The 12,178-nt window shown below is 35.2% G+C and overlaps 1 protein-coding gene across 1 annotated transcript; it reads left to right on the top strand.

The window, feature by feature from the left end:
* Positions 1 to 7,217: 7,217 nt before the first annotated feature.
* On the top strand, positions 7,218 to 8,409 carry LOC110114697. The gene is made up of 3 exons (XM_020847650.2): positions 7,218 to 7,770; positions 7,862 to 8,034; positions 8,179 to 8,409. Exons 1-3 carry the CDS (start codon positions 7,261 to 7,263, stop codon positions 8,276 to 8,278), a joined length of 783 nt encoding a protein of 260 aa, XP_020703309.1. The 5' UTR covers positions 7,218 to 7,260; the 3' UTR covers positions 8,279 to 8,409.
* The last annotated feature ends 3,769 nt before the right edge of the window (positions 8,410 to 12,178 follow it).

Genomic DNA, 12,178 nt, shown 5'->3' on the forward strand with positions numbered 1-12,178 from the left:
ACACAACTTGTAGGAATCATGATATGATGATGTTACTTCATTTAAAATATTTAAATATATGAAAATTAATAATTTTTTCTCTAATATTTTATAATTTTTGCAGCTCTTAGATTGCACATTGAATGAAGTCACCAATATGAAAATTATAAAAAAAATTATTAGCTTTTCGGAGCATGATCTAAAAACTTAAATAATTTTGATTGTATAAAAACAAGTTAATGTAAAATGTTGTGAGATGATTAGTAATTTAGTATTTTGAAATTTGATTTTATTTTAAAGTATAATTACCTAAATTTAATTATAATTAAGATGATTAATATTGATTAATGATAAATAATCTCATTTTTATAAATTAATATCAATTTTATTACTTAATCTAATGATTGAAGCATGACTAATAAAAGGAGGGTGTGACATGTAGCATCAAGGAGCCAATTGAGTGGGGAATAGCTTATTTAGTGGAAAAACGAATGGATAAAAGAGAAATAAATTGGGAGAGCTCCTCCCTTAAACAAATAATTAAAAAAAAAAAATGAGTGAGTGTTGGAGAATATAGTTTTGACTATAGAACCAATCATTTGATTATATATATATATATAACATTTTAATATGACTACATAGTTTTGATGATTTGAGCTTTAGTATGTCTACATTTAGTAATGATAAAATGTGTATGTATAATATATACGATATAGATGAATGCATTCTCCCTCCTACTTTGCCTTACTTCTATGTAATTTGCTATAATGTGAAAACTATCCAGGCAAGGATATAATAACTAAGGAGCCTATAATGACTCAATTAATGATTCATTTTACTAATGATTTCTCCATCTATAATTACCAAGATAATAGTGAAACAAGTGATGAACACTCCATTTATTGCTCACTTTGTCAACAATTGCTCTATTAATTATTGATTTCCATGCCAACAAAGAAAGATTTTTCCTTCAAAGATTACTTAATGAGAGATTATTTCTCTAACTTTTTCAAAATGGATGATGAGACTAATTATAAAGTTACTCTCAAGGAGAGCAATATGTAGCTAGGCACCTATGAACTTTAAGTCACCTCACATATAAAGTGTAATAACTCAAATTCATAACTATCAAGATATTATTCAATTTGACCTAATGGTCACATGATTTTATTCTGTTGGTGTAACTCTTCATATGATCACACATCTTATGAATGCTCCCAGATAAGTACACTTAACTTTAGCACCCCTTAAGTTGAATGAATCTAAATTTTTGAACATCGAGATATTTTTTTGTGTAATGGTTGAAATTTTATTATAAAATATTTTGTACAATAGCACTCATAAGATGAGTTTTCATCTGGGAATTTATACCAACAAGACAAAATCATGAGTTTATTAGACCAAAGAGTACAATATCTCAATATTTAAAAGTTTATCCTTCTATATAAAGTAAGGCTGTAAGAACTATTGTTGGACACAAGGTTGTATGCCATATAATTGTTGTTAGGTCCACCTAATGCAAGTCACACACCAACAAGATCCAAAATCAATCAAGCAACCTCACATTAAAGATCTCTCTTTAAAGTGAGCTGAATCTTCATCCCAAACCCAAGCTTGACATTGAATTCACTTCATAGGGTAACTTATGGATACAACAAAATCATCTATTGTATGGTTTAATCACCCTGAACACATGATCAAACCTCATGGATAACATATTAAATCAAATGAGTGGTTTGGATTGCAACTTCATAAATAAAGATTGTGAATATGGACACCCAAATTACAAAAGTATAAAATTAATATGCTCATGCTAATACCCACCTTAGAGAAATATATACCTACACTGATTTACATATTAAAATATTACTAAAGCATATGAGGTATAAAAATTCACTATAATGGTTGATTTTATGTACCCTTGAATTAATTTTTCTTCCAAGGCATCAATGCACTCTAAGGGAAACCATTATAAGGAATGATAGTCAAGGCAAATAAAATAAAATCACTCATGAATAATTGGACATACGTTAGAATTAAACTAAAAATCATGAATAATTGGAAGTCATATCTAAAACACAAATATCAATGTTTTGTGCCAATGAACTATTCACTCATATTGATATTGCCAACTCTTCTTTATCAATTAAGCTATAATCAAAATATGCTCTAGTGTTCATAGATTGAATCCATCTATAAATCTGAGGTGATAGAGGTTTTGTTTGGGACGGTTTTTTACTGCTTCTTAAAGCAGCTTTCTAGTAGAAATTTTTTAATTTTTTAACTAAAAAGCTGCTTTAAGAAACAGTAAAAAAGCCACCCCAAACGAAGCCAGAGTCATGAGACCTTGATCGATTTTATCTTCATCTCACCATCACAACCCACGTGACGATATTTTATTTTTTTAATTAATTATATATTAAATTTTAAAATTCTAATTTTTTTTTTAAATTTTAATTAAAACTAAGAAATAGATCGAGTTCAACAAAGAGTTTTCCAAACAAGCTCAACCCTATAAGTTTTTTAACAAGTTGATCTCGAGCTTAGTAAATGAGTTTGAGTCGAGCTCAAGCTAAGTAAGAAATAAACAAACTTAACTCGATTAGCTAGATACTTGACTTGACTCTGTTCATTTACACCCCTAAATAAGAGTGATAAGACAAGGACGTCGCAATATATATAATAGAATCATTGTTTAAAAAAAAACCTAAAAAAACAAGGTGAGCCCATAGAATAGGCTGTTTATATTATTCAATCATTAGTCGCCATTAACTTATCATTGAATCTTAACTTTTATAATCTTTTTGCAAAACCAATGGGCATGAATCAGGAATGGAACACATGGAATGAACTGGGACCCAAACAGTAAGGAAGAAGACGCAACGGACGAAACTGAGAGTATGACGTTGAGCTTTACTGCCTTTACAGATTTGGACATCTCCATGTGTCCAAAAAAAGTTAAAAGGGCACTGAGGCGTTTCAATTGAGAGGATCATGTGCTGATCTGTTTGCCCATATGGGTGCAATGGGGACCAACCCATCCCTTTGTGGGTCCGGACACCTGACGTAGCTCTACATCCGGACATCTGATATAGCTCTACATCCGGACGTCAATAATATATCACCACGTGCTCTTACTCTTTACCGCACGACCCGACGATCCGACCCGGACCGGAACCCGGTATTGCTATGTTTGCTTATTTCTAGGTATTGCTTGACAATAACGAGAAATATTGCTCTGTCAAGATCAATACCAGCAATACTGAGCAATACCGAGCAATACCTAGCAAAATCGGGGTATTGCTCGGTATTGGTCTTGAAAGAATGGTATTTATCGTTATTGCCGAGCAATATCGAGCAATACCTAGCAATACCCCGGTCTGCACAAATCAGTCAATACATAGCAATCCCGGGTCCGGTCGTCGGGCCACGCGGTAAAGAGTAAGAGCACGTGACACTATTTTACTGTCATCCGAACGTAGAGCTACGTCAGGACACCGGACCTAATAAAAATTCATGGGGGGGCGGGGATGGATAATTACATAGAAAAAAAAGTTTAAAATTTAATATTTTTCTAAATTAAGAATTTATTTGGAACAACTTTCTTAATAATTTTGACAACAGATTTTTAATACATAAATTTCATAAATTACTAAAAAATATTGATGTCCCAAACAAAACCAAAATGATACAAATTTGTGATATTAACTAATTTAGTTGATAAAAAAATTTAAATGTTATTGTCAAAGGAATGAGTTAAGGATGTATATAGTGAGATAAAGTTGCCTTGAACGAAATCTTAGGTTTCGTTTGGAATATTTTTTATTATTTTTTTAAGAAATAATGAAAAATTTATCTCAAACAGGCAAACCAAAATCTTAATCTCTTAAAGTCATCATGAGAAATTTTTTGGACTTCATTCTCTGCAAGGCCAAAAGGTCACTTCAAACTTAGCGCAAGCAAATTCGGATATGTCACACTGAATAGTTATATGGAGAGAGCCAGCAATTTAAAATAAATAAAGTTATAGAAATCATCGGATGGACTGTTGACATGATCTAATGATTTTTACTTATTTCTAAGTAAAATTTTTCAAATCAAATCCCTTTGTTGGACCCTACTAAGCACATAGTTTAGAGAAAAAAAAGAAAAAGAAACAACGGGAGAGCAAAACAATTTGGGACCTAATGATTGCAAATATTATTCGAAAATTTATTCAAGAGCCAAAATTTTCTTTTGATAATTTGCGCAGATATAATTATGAATTTATATACATGAGCAGTATGTACTTAATAACATAAGTCCTTTAGTTTAGGATGATTTTCTTTTTGCTGCTTATAACAATTTTTTTTTACTAAAAAACTGTTCCAAACGAAGTCTTAAAATCTAAACTTTATGCTAACTAATTAAGGCTTCATTTGGGACGGTTTTCGTACTGCTTCTTAAAGTAAATTTTTTTGGATAAAATTTTTAATTTTTGTGCTATAAAACTGTTTTGAAAAATAGTAAAAAAGCTGTCCTAAACTTGATCTAAATTGAGTTGCGTCATTTTTTTAATATTAATCACTCATTAATAAATAAGAACAAACAAAGAGCCGAGTTCAAGGCTATAGGCCGTTAATTGGATCGGCCTACAATTGTGGAAGAGTTGAGTCTAGCTGAGTAAGTCTTGATATGTATTTTGCTTCATTAATTTATAAAATATTCATGTTCGGTTCGAGTTTGAGCCAAATTTTTATTTGTATGTTTATTCTATGTTTGTTCTATTTTTTTAATAATTGTATATAATTTATATAAATTAATTGAACGGGTACTTCAATGAGCTAATAGACAAGTTAAAAATTAAATTGAGACCCATCGATGCTTAGCTCGGTTCAGAACCCCCCATCTCGAGTTCGATTCTCTCGAGCATCAGTCGGCCCTTAAGTGGGGGCCCCAAAGCACCGGCTATGGTTTTGTGGCTTGGGTGGCCCATTAGGTCGGCCGGGATTTACGGACCGCCAAGCACGCTCGACGAAGTCGGGTGTGGCAGCGGACAGTTCCTCGTCATAAAAAAAAAAAATCGATTGAATTGTAGGCTTTTCAAATTAATTTACAACTTGGGTTGCGGAGAAAGTGTTTTGGGATCGTAGGGCATGAGCAAAAAAGAGGAAAGAGTAGATGACTAATGAGATGACAGAGCAACAGATGGGCTAATAAACTCAAGTGTTTATATGAAACAATAAATATAAGCCGCTCATCTTGAAGTGTTGGTTTGGAGTTTTGATGATCGAATAAAAGATATTGGATTAATTGACTTAAATATATAAAAAAATATCGGAAATATAAATTATTTAACATATAAAGGACAAATAATTCTAAAATACTAATTTAATTAAAATATGATAAGTAATACATATTCATAAAATATATAGGTAATTGAAAATAATTTAAAACATTAATAATTGATATATCATCAAAATTTATCTTGATCAAGCATTAATCTCTAGGGAAATTTGAGTTGGAAATGTTCGAAATTAAATTCGGGGTCATATGAACTCCAATTTTAACAAACTTATAGTTGAACTGAATGTCTCGAAAAGATGAACCTAACAACGCTAAATTTTACTCAATCCGAGCACAAATGGGTCCAAATTGAGGACCCAATACATATTTGGAATGTTCAAATCATAAATTGGATGATCAAGTGATCACCAAATATGACATGCTTATAGTAGAATCGAGCAGCTCGACGAGACAAATCCAACGAGCCCAAGATTGCCAAAATCTGACATCATTAAGACACTCAAATACTCAATAAATAGTCCATAATTAAGAGAGTTGATATAAGTCGCCCATTAGAAACACTCCTAATTTGTCCTAGATCTTCTCCTTATTTACTTGCCATGTCTTTCATAAAAAATTATAAAATAGCCATCTCATTTTTCACATGAAGGGGGGCCAAGGAAGGATGGAGGCAAGGAAAAGAAGGAAGAGATGAGAAGAAAAGAAATTTGAGATTTCTCGTCACCAGACTTCTGCCCGGCTAGTAGCCATCATTAAACCACTGCCCAGCCATTAGTTGTCCCTGGACTTTTGCCGAATTTCCGTTAGGCCACCAACTATCATTGGACTAGCACTTCGACAACTGTCACCCGCTGACTACAGTCCACTGCAGCTGTCGTTGTCTGATTATGATTCTTCTGACCACCGTAACTTGACTACGGACTTTTTGACCTCCAACTTTTGATCGCCGTCACCCGACTACGACCTTTCCAACCTCCATCACCCGTCAACTACAATCATTCCGACCACCATCATCTGACTATGGCCTTTCTGACCTCCGTCGTTCGCCAACTACGATCCTTTCGACCATCGTCACCCCACAACAGTCTTTTCGACTTTCGTTGCCTGCCTACTATGGTTCTGCTGACCAAACGAATATGTCAATACTGATGTATATTAGCTACATCGAGTCAAGGTCTCCCCCCCCCCCTAAGAAGGGTCTCGTTTGTAATTAACTGCAAACATTAGTGAATTTATTTAAACTGAAAATGTCTCATGGGTTTTTTCCTTTTTAGTGGTTTCCACAAAGTTTTTTGGTGTCTCATATAAACATAATCAATCTTTCATTTATTTGTGTGTTATATCTACATACAAAGCTAAGACATTTAATTTTATATTTCTTTACCGCCGCATATATTCTATGAGGCAATAATATATGCTTATAATTAAATAAATTTTATATTTATTTAAATACTATACAATTTTTATTGAGTATAATTAATATTAAGCATTTGATAAATAATTTAGTGAATAACAAATGAGTTTATTCAGGAATATAAATAAATCAGTTGGATCATGCCTATATTTATTCATTTTATATTAAAATTTTAAAATAATAATAACTTATTTAATTATTAACTTGAACAAATTTAAATAAATATTAATATAACTCAGTCTACATTTTTCTGTTTTTCATCGACTATATTACTTTTTATTTTTTATTTTTAAATTGCTATATATATATAATGATGATTTTTTGTAATTAATTTTTTTTTTTTGGGGGGGGGATTAGTTAATATATTACTTCACTTGCATGCGTTTTGGGACTTTAACAGACCACGTGGCGGCTCTTTTCGTCCGCTCCCGCGAACCCGCAGACGTTGTGGGGCTAACAAGCGCCCACGTGACTCCCACGCGTGTCTACAATCCTACACTCCCTCTATCAACACAATAAATGCAGCAGCCCATATAAATCAAACCCAAGTCTTCTTCTTCATCGTAAGCAAATTCTTCGCCATGGGAGCAGCGACCATTGTACAAGCAGGATCCATCTCCTCGTCCTCAGATATCTATAATATGTTTCCGAGATCACCTGCCGGCGGTAATGAAACCAGGGTGTCATTCCATCGCCGCAATCTGAGTACCAGGTTATCTCTCGATTTGAGGGAGAAAAGGGACTTGCCTTCGCCGACCGGAAAGATGAATCTACTTCGGCGAGTTAGATCTGACACCGATCTTATCGGAACCACGCCGCTGAGCCTTAGGGGTGCCAGATCGTCTACGCCAGCGACGCTGGCCGAGGTGGAGGAAGCCAATCTGGTCACTGGTGGGTGGAATCGAATAGAGGTTGTAGAAGAGGAGTTTTTAGGAGGCGGGAAGGGGAACGGGAAGAAGAGTGCGGGAGGAAGCGGAAGCCGTGGAAGCGACAACGGCGACCAGGATATTGGAAGCTATTACCAGGAGAGGCTGAGGGCGGATCCCGGGAATCCGCTCCTTTTGACGAATTACGGCAGATTTTTGCACGAGGTAAGGAGAATAAGAAATATAGGTCAAGTTCAGATGCAAATTATTATTGACCTGGAATCCTCGATTTCTCATATTTCTTTGTTTCTTGAAGGTTGAAGAAAATTTTAAGAAGGCAGAGGAATACTATAGCAGGGCGATCCTGGTGAGCCCAGATGACGGCGAGGTTTTATCGCTGTACGGGCGATTGCTTTGGGAGTCTCAAAGGGATTGTAAACGTGCCGAGGCCTACTATGAGCGCGCCGTTGCGGCCTCCCCCGCTGACTGGTATTCTTCCCTCGTCTCTCCCTCTCTCTCTATCACACACACACACTCACGGAGTTCGTGGAAAAATGATACTTCTCCTCAATTATTTTTGTGAAGAGAACTGTTGAAGTTATACTTACGGGGTGATGATTGATCGTTTTGCAGCTATGTGCTGGGTTCGTACGCGCATTTCCTGTGGGACGCAGCGGACGAAGAAGAGGTGGGGAGGGCGGCTTTAACAGCGCCGTTGGTGGAGGCACTCTGATGTGAATGGACGGCTTTGATTTTGTCTTCAAGCGTTTTATATAAATATATAAGCGAATAAGGATAATAAATTAGGATTTTATAATTATATGGCATATATATATAAAAGCAGTTTTAGAACTGAGTTTGATGGAAGAAAGATAACACCAGGAGAGAACATTGTAGAGGTCGAGGAACTTAAGAACTACAAGGGGCTGTTTGGCAGCAGGATATAGGTGGGATTTGAGGCGAATTTGAGCGAAATCCACCCAAAAGGAATAAAACGCAAAATCAAATCTCATCGTAAATGAAAGATGCCTTAGACGGAAAATCCCGTTTTTTCGTGCTCAATCCTGGATTTCTAAAATCTTGTTTTTCAGGGGATTTTTGAAATACATTGGCTTTAGAGGGAGAGTCCGCTCATTAAACCCGTTCTATATCCAAACAGTCGAACGGATTTTAATAGGATTTATCATGAATGTTATCAAACAGTTTTCAGGATTTAGAACCCTCAGAATTTCCGATATCCGGATTTAGAGGATTTATGAAATCCTACTTAAATCAAATCTTGGGTGCTACCAAACATCCCTTTTTAACTGACTAATTCCCTAGACCGAAACTATTTACATTAAAGTCTGAGATATATATATGGAATGTTTTGTTTTAGTGAAAGGCTAAGATGAGCATAAGTAGTTGTTGTTGAATTGTCCCGATTGTAAAGCTGAGATAGTGGCAGTTTATGTGATGGTGGATTGCAGAGTTTGTTGTGTGATCTTTGGCTCCGCCCCTCAAATTGATAAGCCCAATGTTGTTTATCAACTTGTGTGACAAGAGAGTGATGCTGAAGTGTTGATGGTGTTTTGAAGAGAATGTCTGCTACTAGGTCTTGAGAATGAATATTCCGGATTTGTATTTCTCTAAAGAGAATGTGGTTGGATAGCATGGTATTCGGTTTCTACGTGTTTTCTGCAAATATGAAAGATGGGATTGTTGGTGAGGGTGATGACCGATGTATTGTCATAGAAAAAGTTGATGCGTTGGGCAACCGTTATTTGAAAATCATGAAGCTGACAGAGAAGCCTGATGATGTTGGCGATATTGATGGAAACAGCGTGAAGCTCTATTTCAGTTGAGCATTTCGCAATGGAGGTTATTGTTAAGGATCAGTAGTTGATAGCGGATTTGCAATTGGCCAGGTTGCTAGCCCAGTTGGAGTTGGGTTGGAGCCGAACTATGAGCGGAGTGTGAGGCCGCCATTAGTAATGGGTAGGCCGAGATTGATTATTGATGTAATAGATCGATGGAAGAAGGGGATACACAAACATAAAAATCAAAGAATCAAATCACAAACTCAAAAGAGCATAACAATCTTCATTGATGATCTCCTATAACCCCTCTTCTCTACTATATATCTCTTTTCTACTCTCTCTCTCTTTGCATATACTAAACCCATAACTATAGTTTTTTATAATAGAAAATAGAAAAGAAGGTAGCGCAAACACAACTAATAGCAGGCACATGGGGAAATAAGGATAAGTTGTTTCTTCCATCTTAGTAAAATGCTCCGCATCAGTTGTCCCCAGCTTCAGAAGAGCACAACTCCATTGATATTGTAATAATTAGCACGTCATTAGAAGTGTGGTTGGTATATATATCATAATTCATAAGTAAATCTCTTGGGTCAAAAATTTTGCATCTTCAATGCATGTCTACAAGCTCGTTCCTTAGCTGTATGAGTTCCTTTGGCTTTCTACAATTTTGCATTACCTCCATTGATAGAAACAACAGCATATTTGGCCCATGAAACAAGAAAGAAATCAATAAATGCAACCCAACTGTGCTATACCCCAGTCCCTTACTCTAAAATATGGGGACTACTCTTTCTCATACATCCTCCAACTAGAAATCCTACTCTTAAACAACTTGTAATCAAAATGAAGTACATCTGCAAATTCAACGAGGTTTGGCATGATTTCTTTGATAAATGAAGGTGTATTTGAAACCAATATTACATGGGGAATTATAATATGGTGATCAAGATTATGTACTGCCCTTTTAAAATGTTGCCCTTATAGCTCGTGCAGATATATTAGTTAGCACTTAACATGCACAAGTGCAATGCAATATCAGGATTTGCAACTTCCATCAAATCTATAATTTCACTAGGTAACATAATTGTCCTTGTATAGTATGCTCCTGATTCCATTCCCAAACTTTGGATTCATAACAAAAGATTTATTTTGTTGTAGATCAGCTACAAGACTAAGCATCAATTTCCTTTGCTAATATCTAACCGGTTTTCCACCCGTTGAACTCATCAGAGTTGGTGTAAGTAGGAAAAAATTGGTCGTTATTTGGAAGATCTGAGTCAAAATGAATAGGAGCATTGCAACCTTGAAGAAGAGAAGGTAATGGCCTCTCAGATAAATCAGAGAATATGAACACTTCTTCATTCTTTATAACTCTTAGCACATACGTGAAGTGGTTGGTCATTTCTGGAAACTGTTTGCAGCAATCCGTCATGATAGATAGTGGAGAGAGGCAAGTCCTTTCCATTTGAATATTGAAGTCCTACAACGACAGGTATAAACATAGGTTATTTCACAGGTTGGCCAAGTGTAGCTAGAACTACTTAGCTGAACTTCAAAGAATAAGTTCTGGCTTCAGGATTGCAAGAATTCCTTATGTATAGAAGATTAGCAAATGATAATCTTTGTCCTAGAGGATGTGAATTGGTGGAGAATTCAGAGCATTTAGCGGTTAAATTTGAAAAGTTGAAAGAAGCTATCGGTTTGGCAAATAGATGGGGTTTCTCAATTCCTACGATTAGTTCTTGGACAGATTGCATGCTGAAGCTGAAATACATGTTGAAGGTAAACATGTTTGCTGCAAATTTATATTGCACGTTAGCTTTCTTCTCTTGGAAGAGTAGAAACAAGGTGATTCATGAGGGGAAAGAGATTGGGGTATCATCTGTTGTATCAAATGCCATCAGTACTACTTCTATTGCTATGAATTTTAGTTCAATTCGGGATCACTGGGGTGCTAATCGGTTGTTTAGACCGTTGTCAAATACTTGGCATCTCCCACCCCCCGAGTGGATTAAAGTTAATATAGATGCAACTTTGTTGAGATCTAATGAAGCCGGAATTGGTGGAGTTTTTAGAGATCATAAAGGTAGATTTCTACTTACTTTTGGAATCAAATGTACTCATTGAGACAATGGAGCTCTGGATGTTGGCTTTCAAAACTTTAAATAAGGTTATCAAGGATTGGATGATAGATTCAAAGGGTATTATACTTGAGAGTGATAGTTGCAATGTTGTGAGCAATCTCAAGGCTGCTGTTAATAAACCTTTTCCGATCCATGATGCTACTAGGTATGAAGATTTCTCTTTCCTCAAAATTTTTTGATTATTTCTTATTTAATTGGGTAGATATAGAATTTAATAAGTTAGCCGATTGTTATGCTAACTTAGCATTGTTGGGCGACGATTTTAATTGGGAAGATATTTGTTCAAATAATATTCCTCCTAATTTCTTGTTATTATTAAAGGAGGATTGTGATAGAATTACTATCACTTAGTAGATTGTAGTAGGGGTTTTCTTTTCTTTGTTTAATGCAATTCGCAATAAAAAAAAAAAAAAAAAAAACTTGGTGGGTGCCTTCTTGTGAGTACCATAGTAAGAATTTTGAAAAATCTGCATCATATGCATCTCTCATAGAGGCAAAAAAATCTTCATATGTAAAATGTAATAGCCCAAACTCTTAATTATCGAGATATTGTCCGCTTTGGCCTAAGGACCTCATAATTTTGTCTTGTTGGTATAACTTCCCAGGAGGTCATCCATCCCAAGATTTCTCCAGGATGAGCATGCTTAACTGTGAAGTTTTTTAAAATAAAATTTCAACAATTACATC

This window comes from Dendrobium catenatum, unplaced genomic scaffold (genome assembly GCF_001605985.2).
Source record: "Dendrobium catenatum unplaced genomic scaffold, ASM160598v2 fragScaff_scaffold_621, whole genome shotgun sequence".
Lineage (NCBI taxonomy): Eukaryota > Viridiplantae > Streptophyta > Magnoliopsida > Asparagales > Orchidaceae > Dendrobium > Dendrobium catenatum.

Bases quoted from the DNA above. Each gene is read 5' to 3' on its own strand.
- LOC110114697 (XM_020847650.2), top strand. From the start codon at position 7,261: ATGGGAGCAGCGACCATTGTACAAGCAGGATCCATCTCCTCGTCCTCA. The intron at 7,771-7,861 runs GTAAGGAGAATA...TGTTTCTTGAAG, and splicing joins ACGGCAGATTTTTGCACGAG to GTTGAAGAAAATTTTAAGAA. The intron at 8,035-8,178 runs GTATTCTTCCCT...ATCGTTTTGCAG, and splicing joins GCGGCCTCCCCCGCTGACTG to CTATGTGCTGGGTTCGTACG.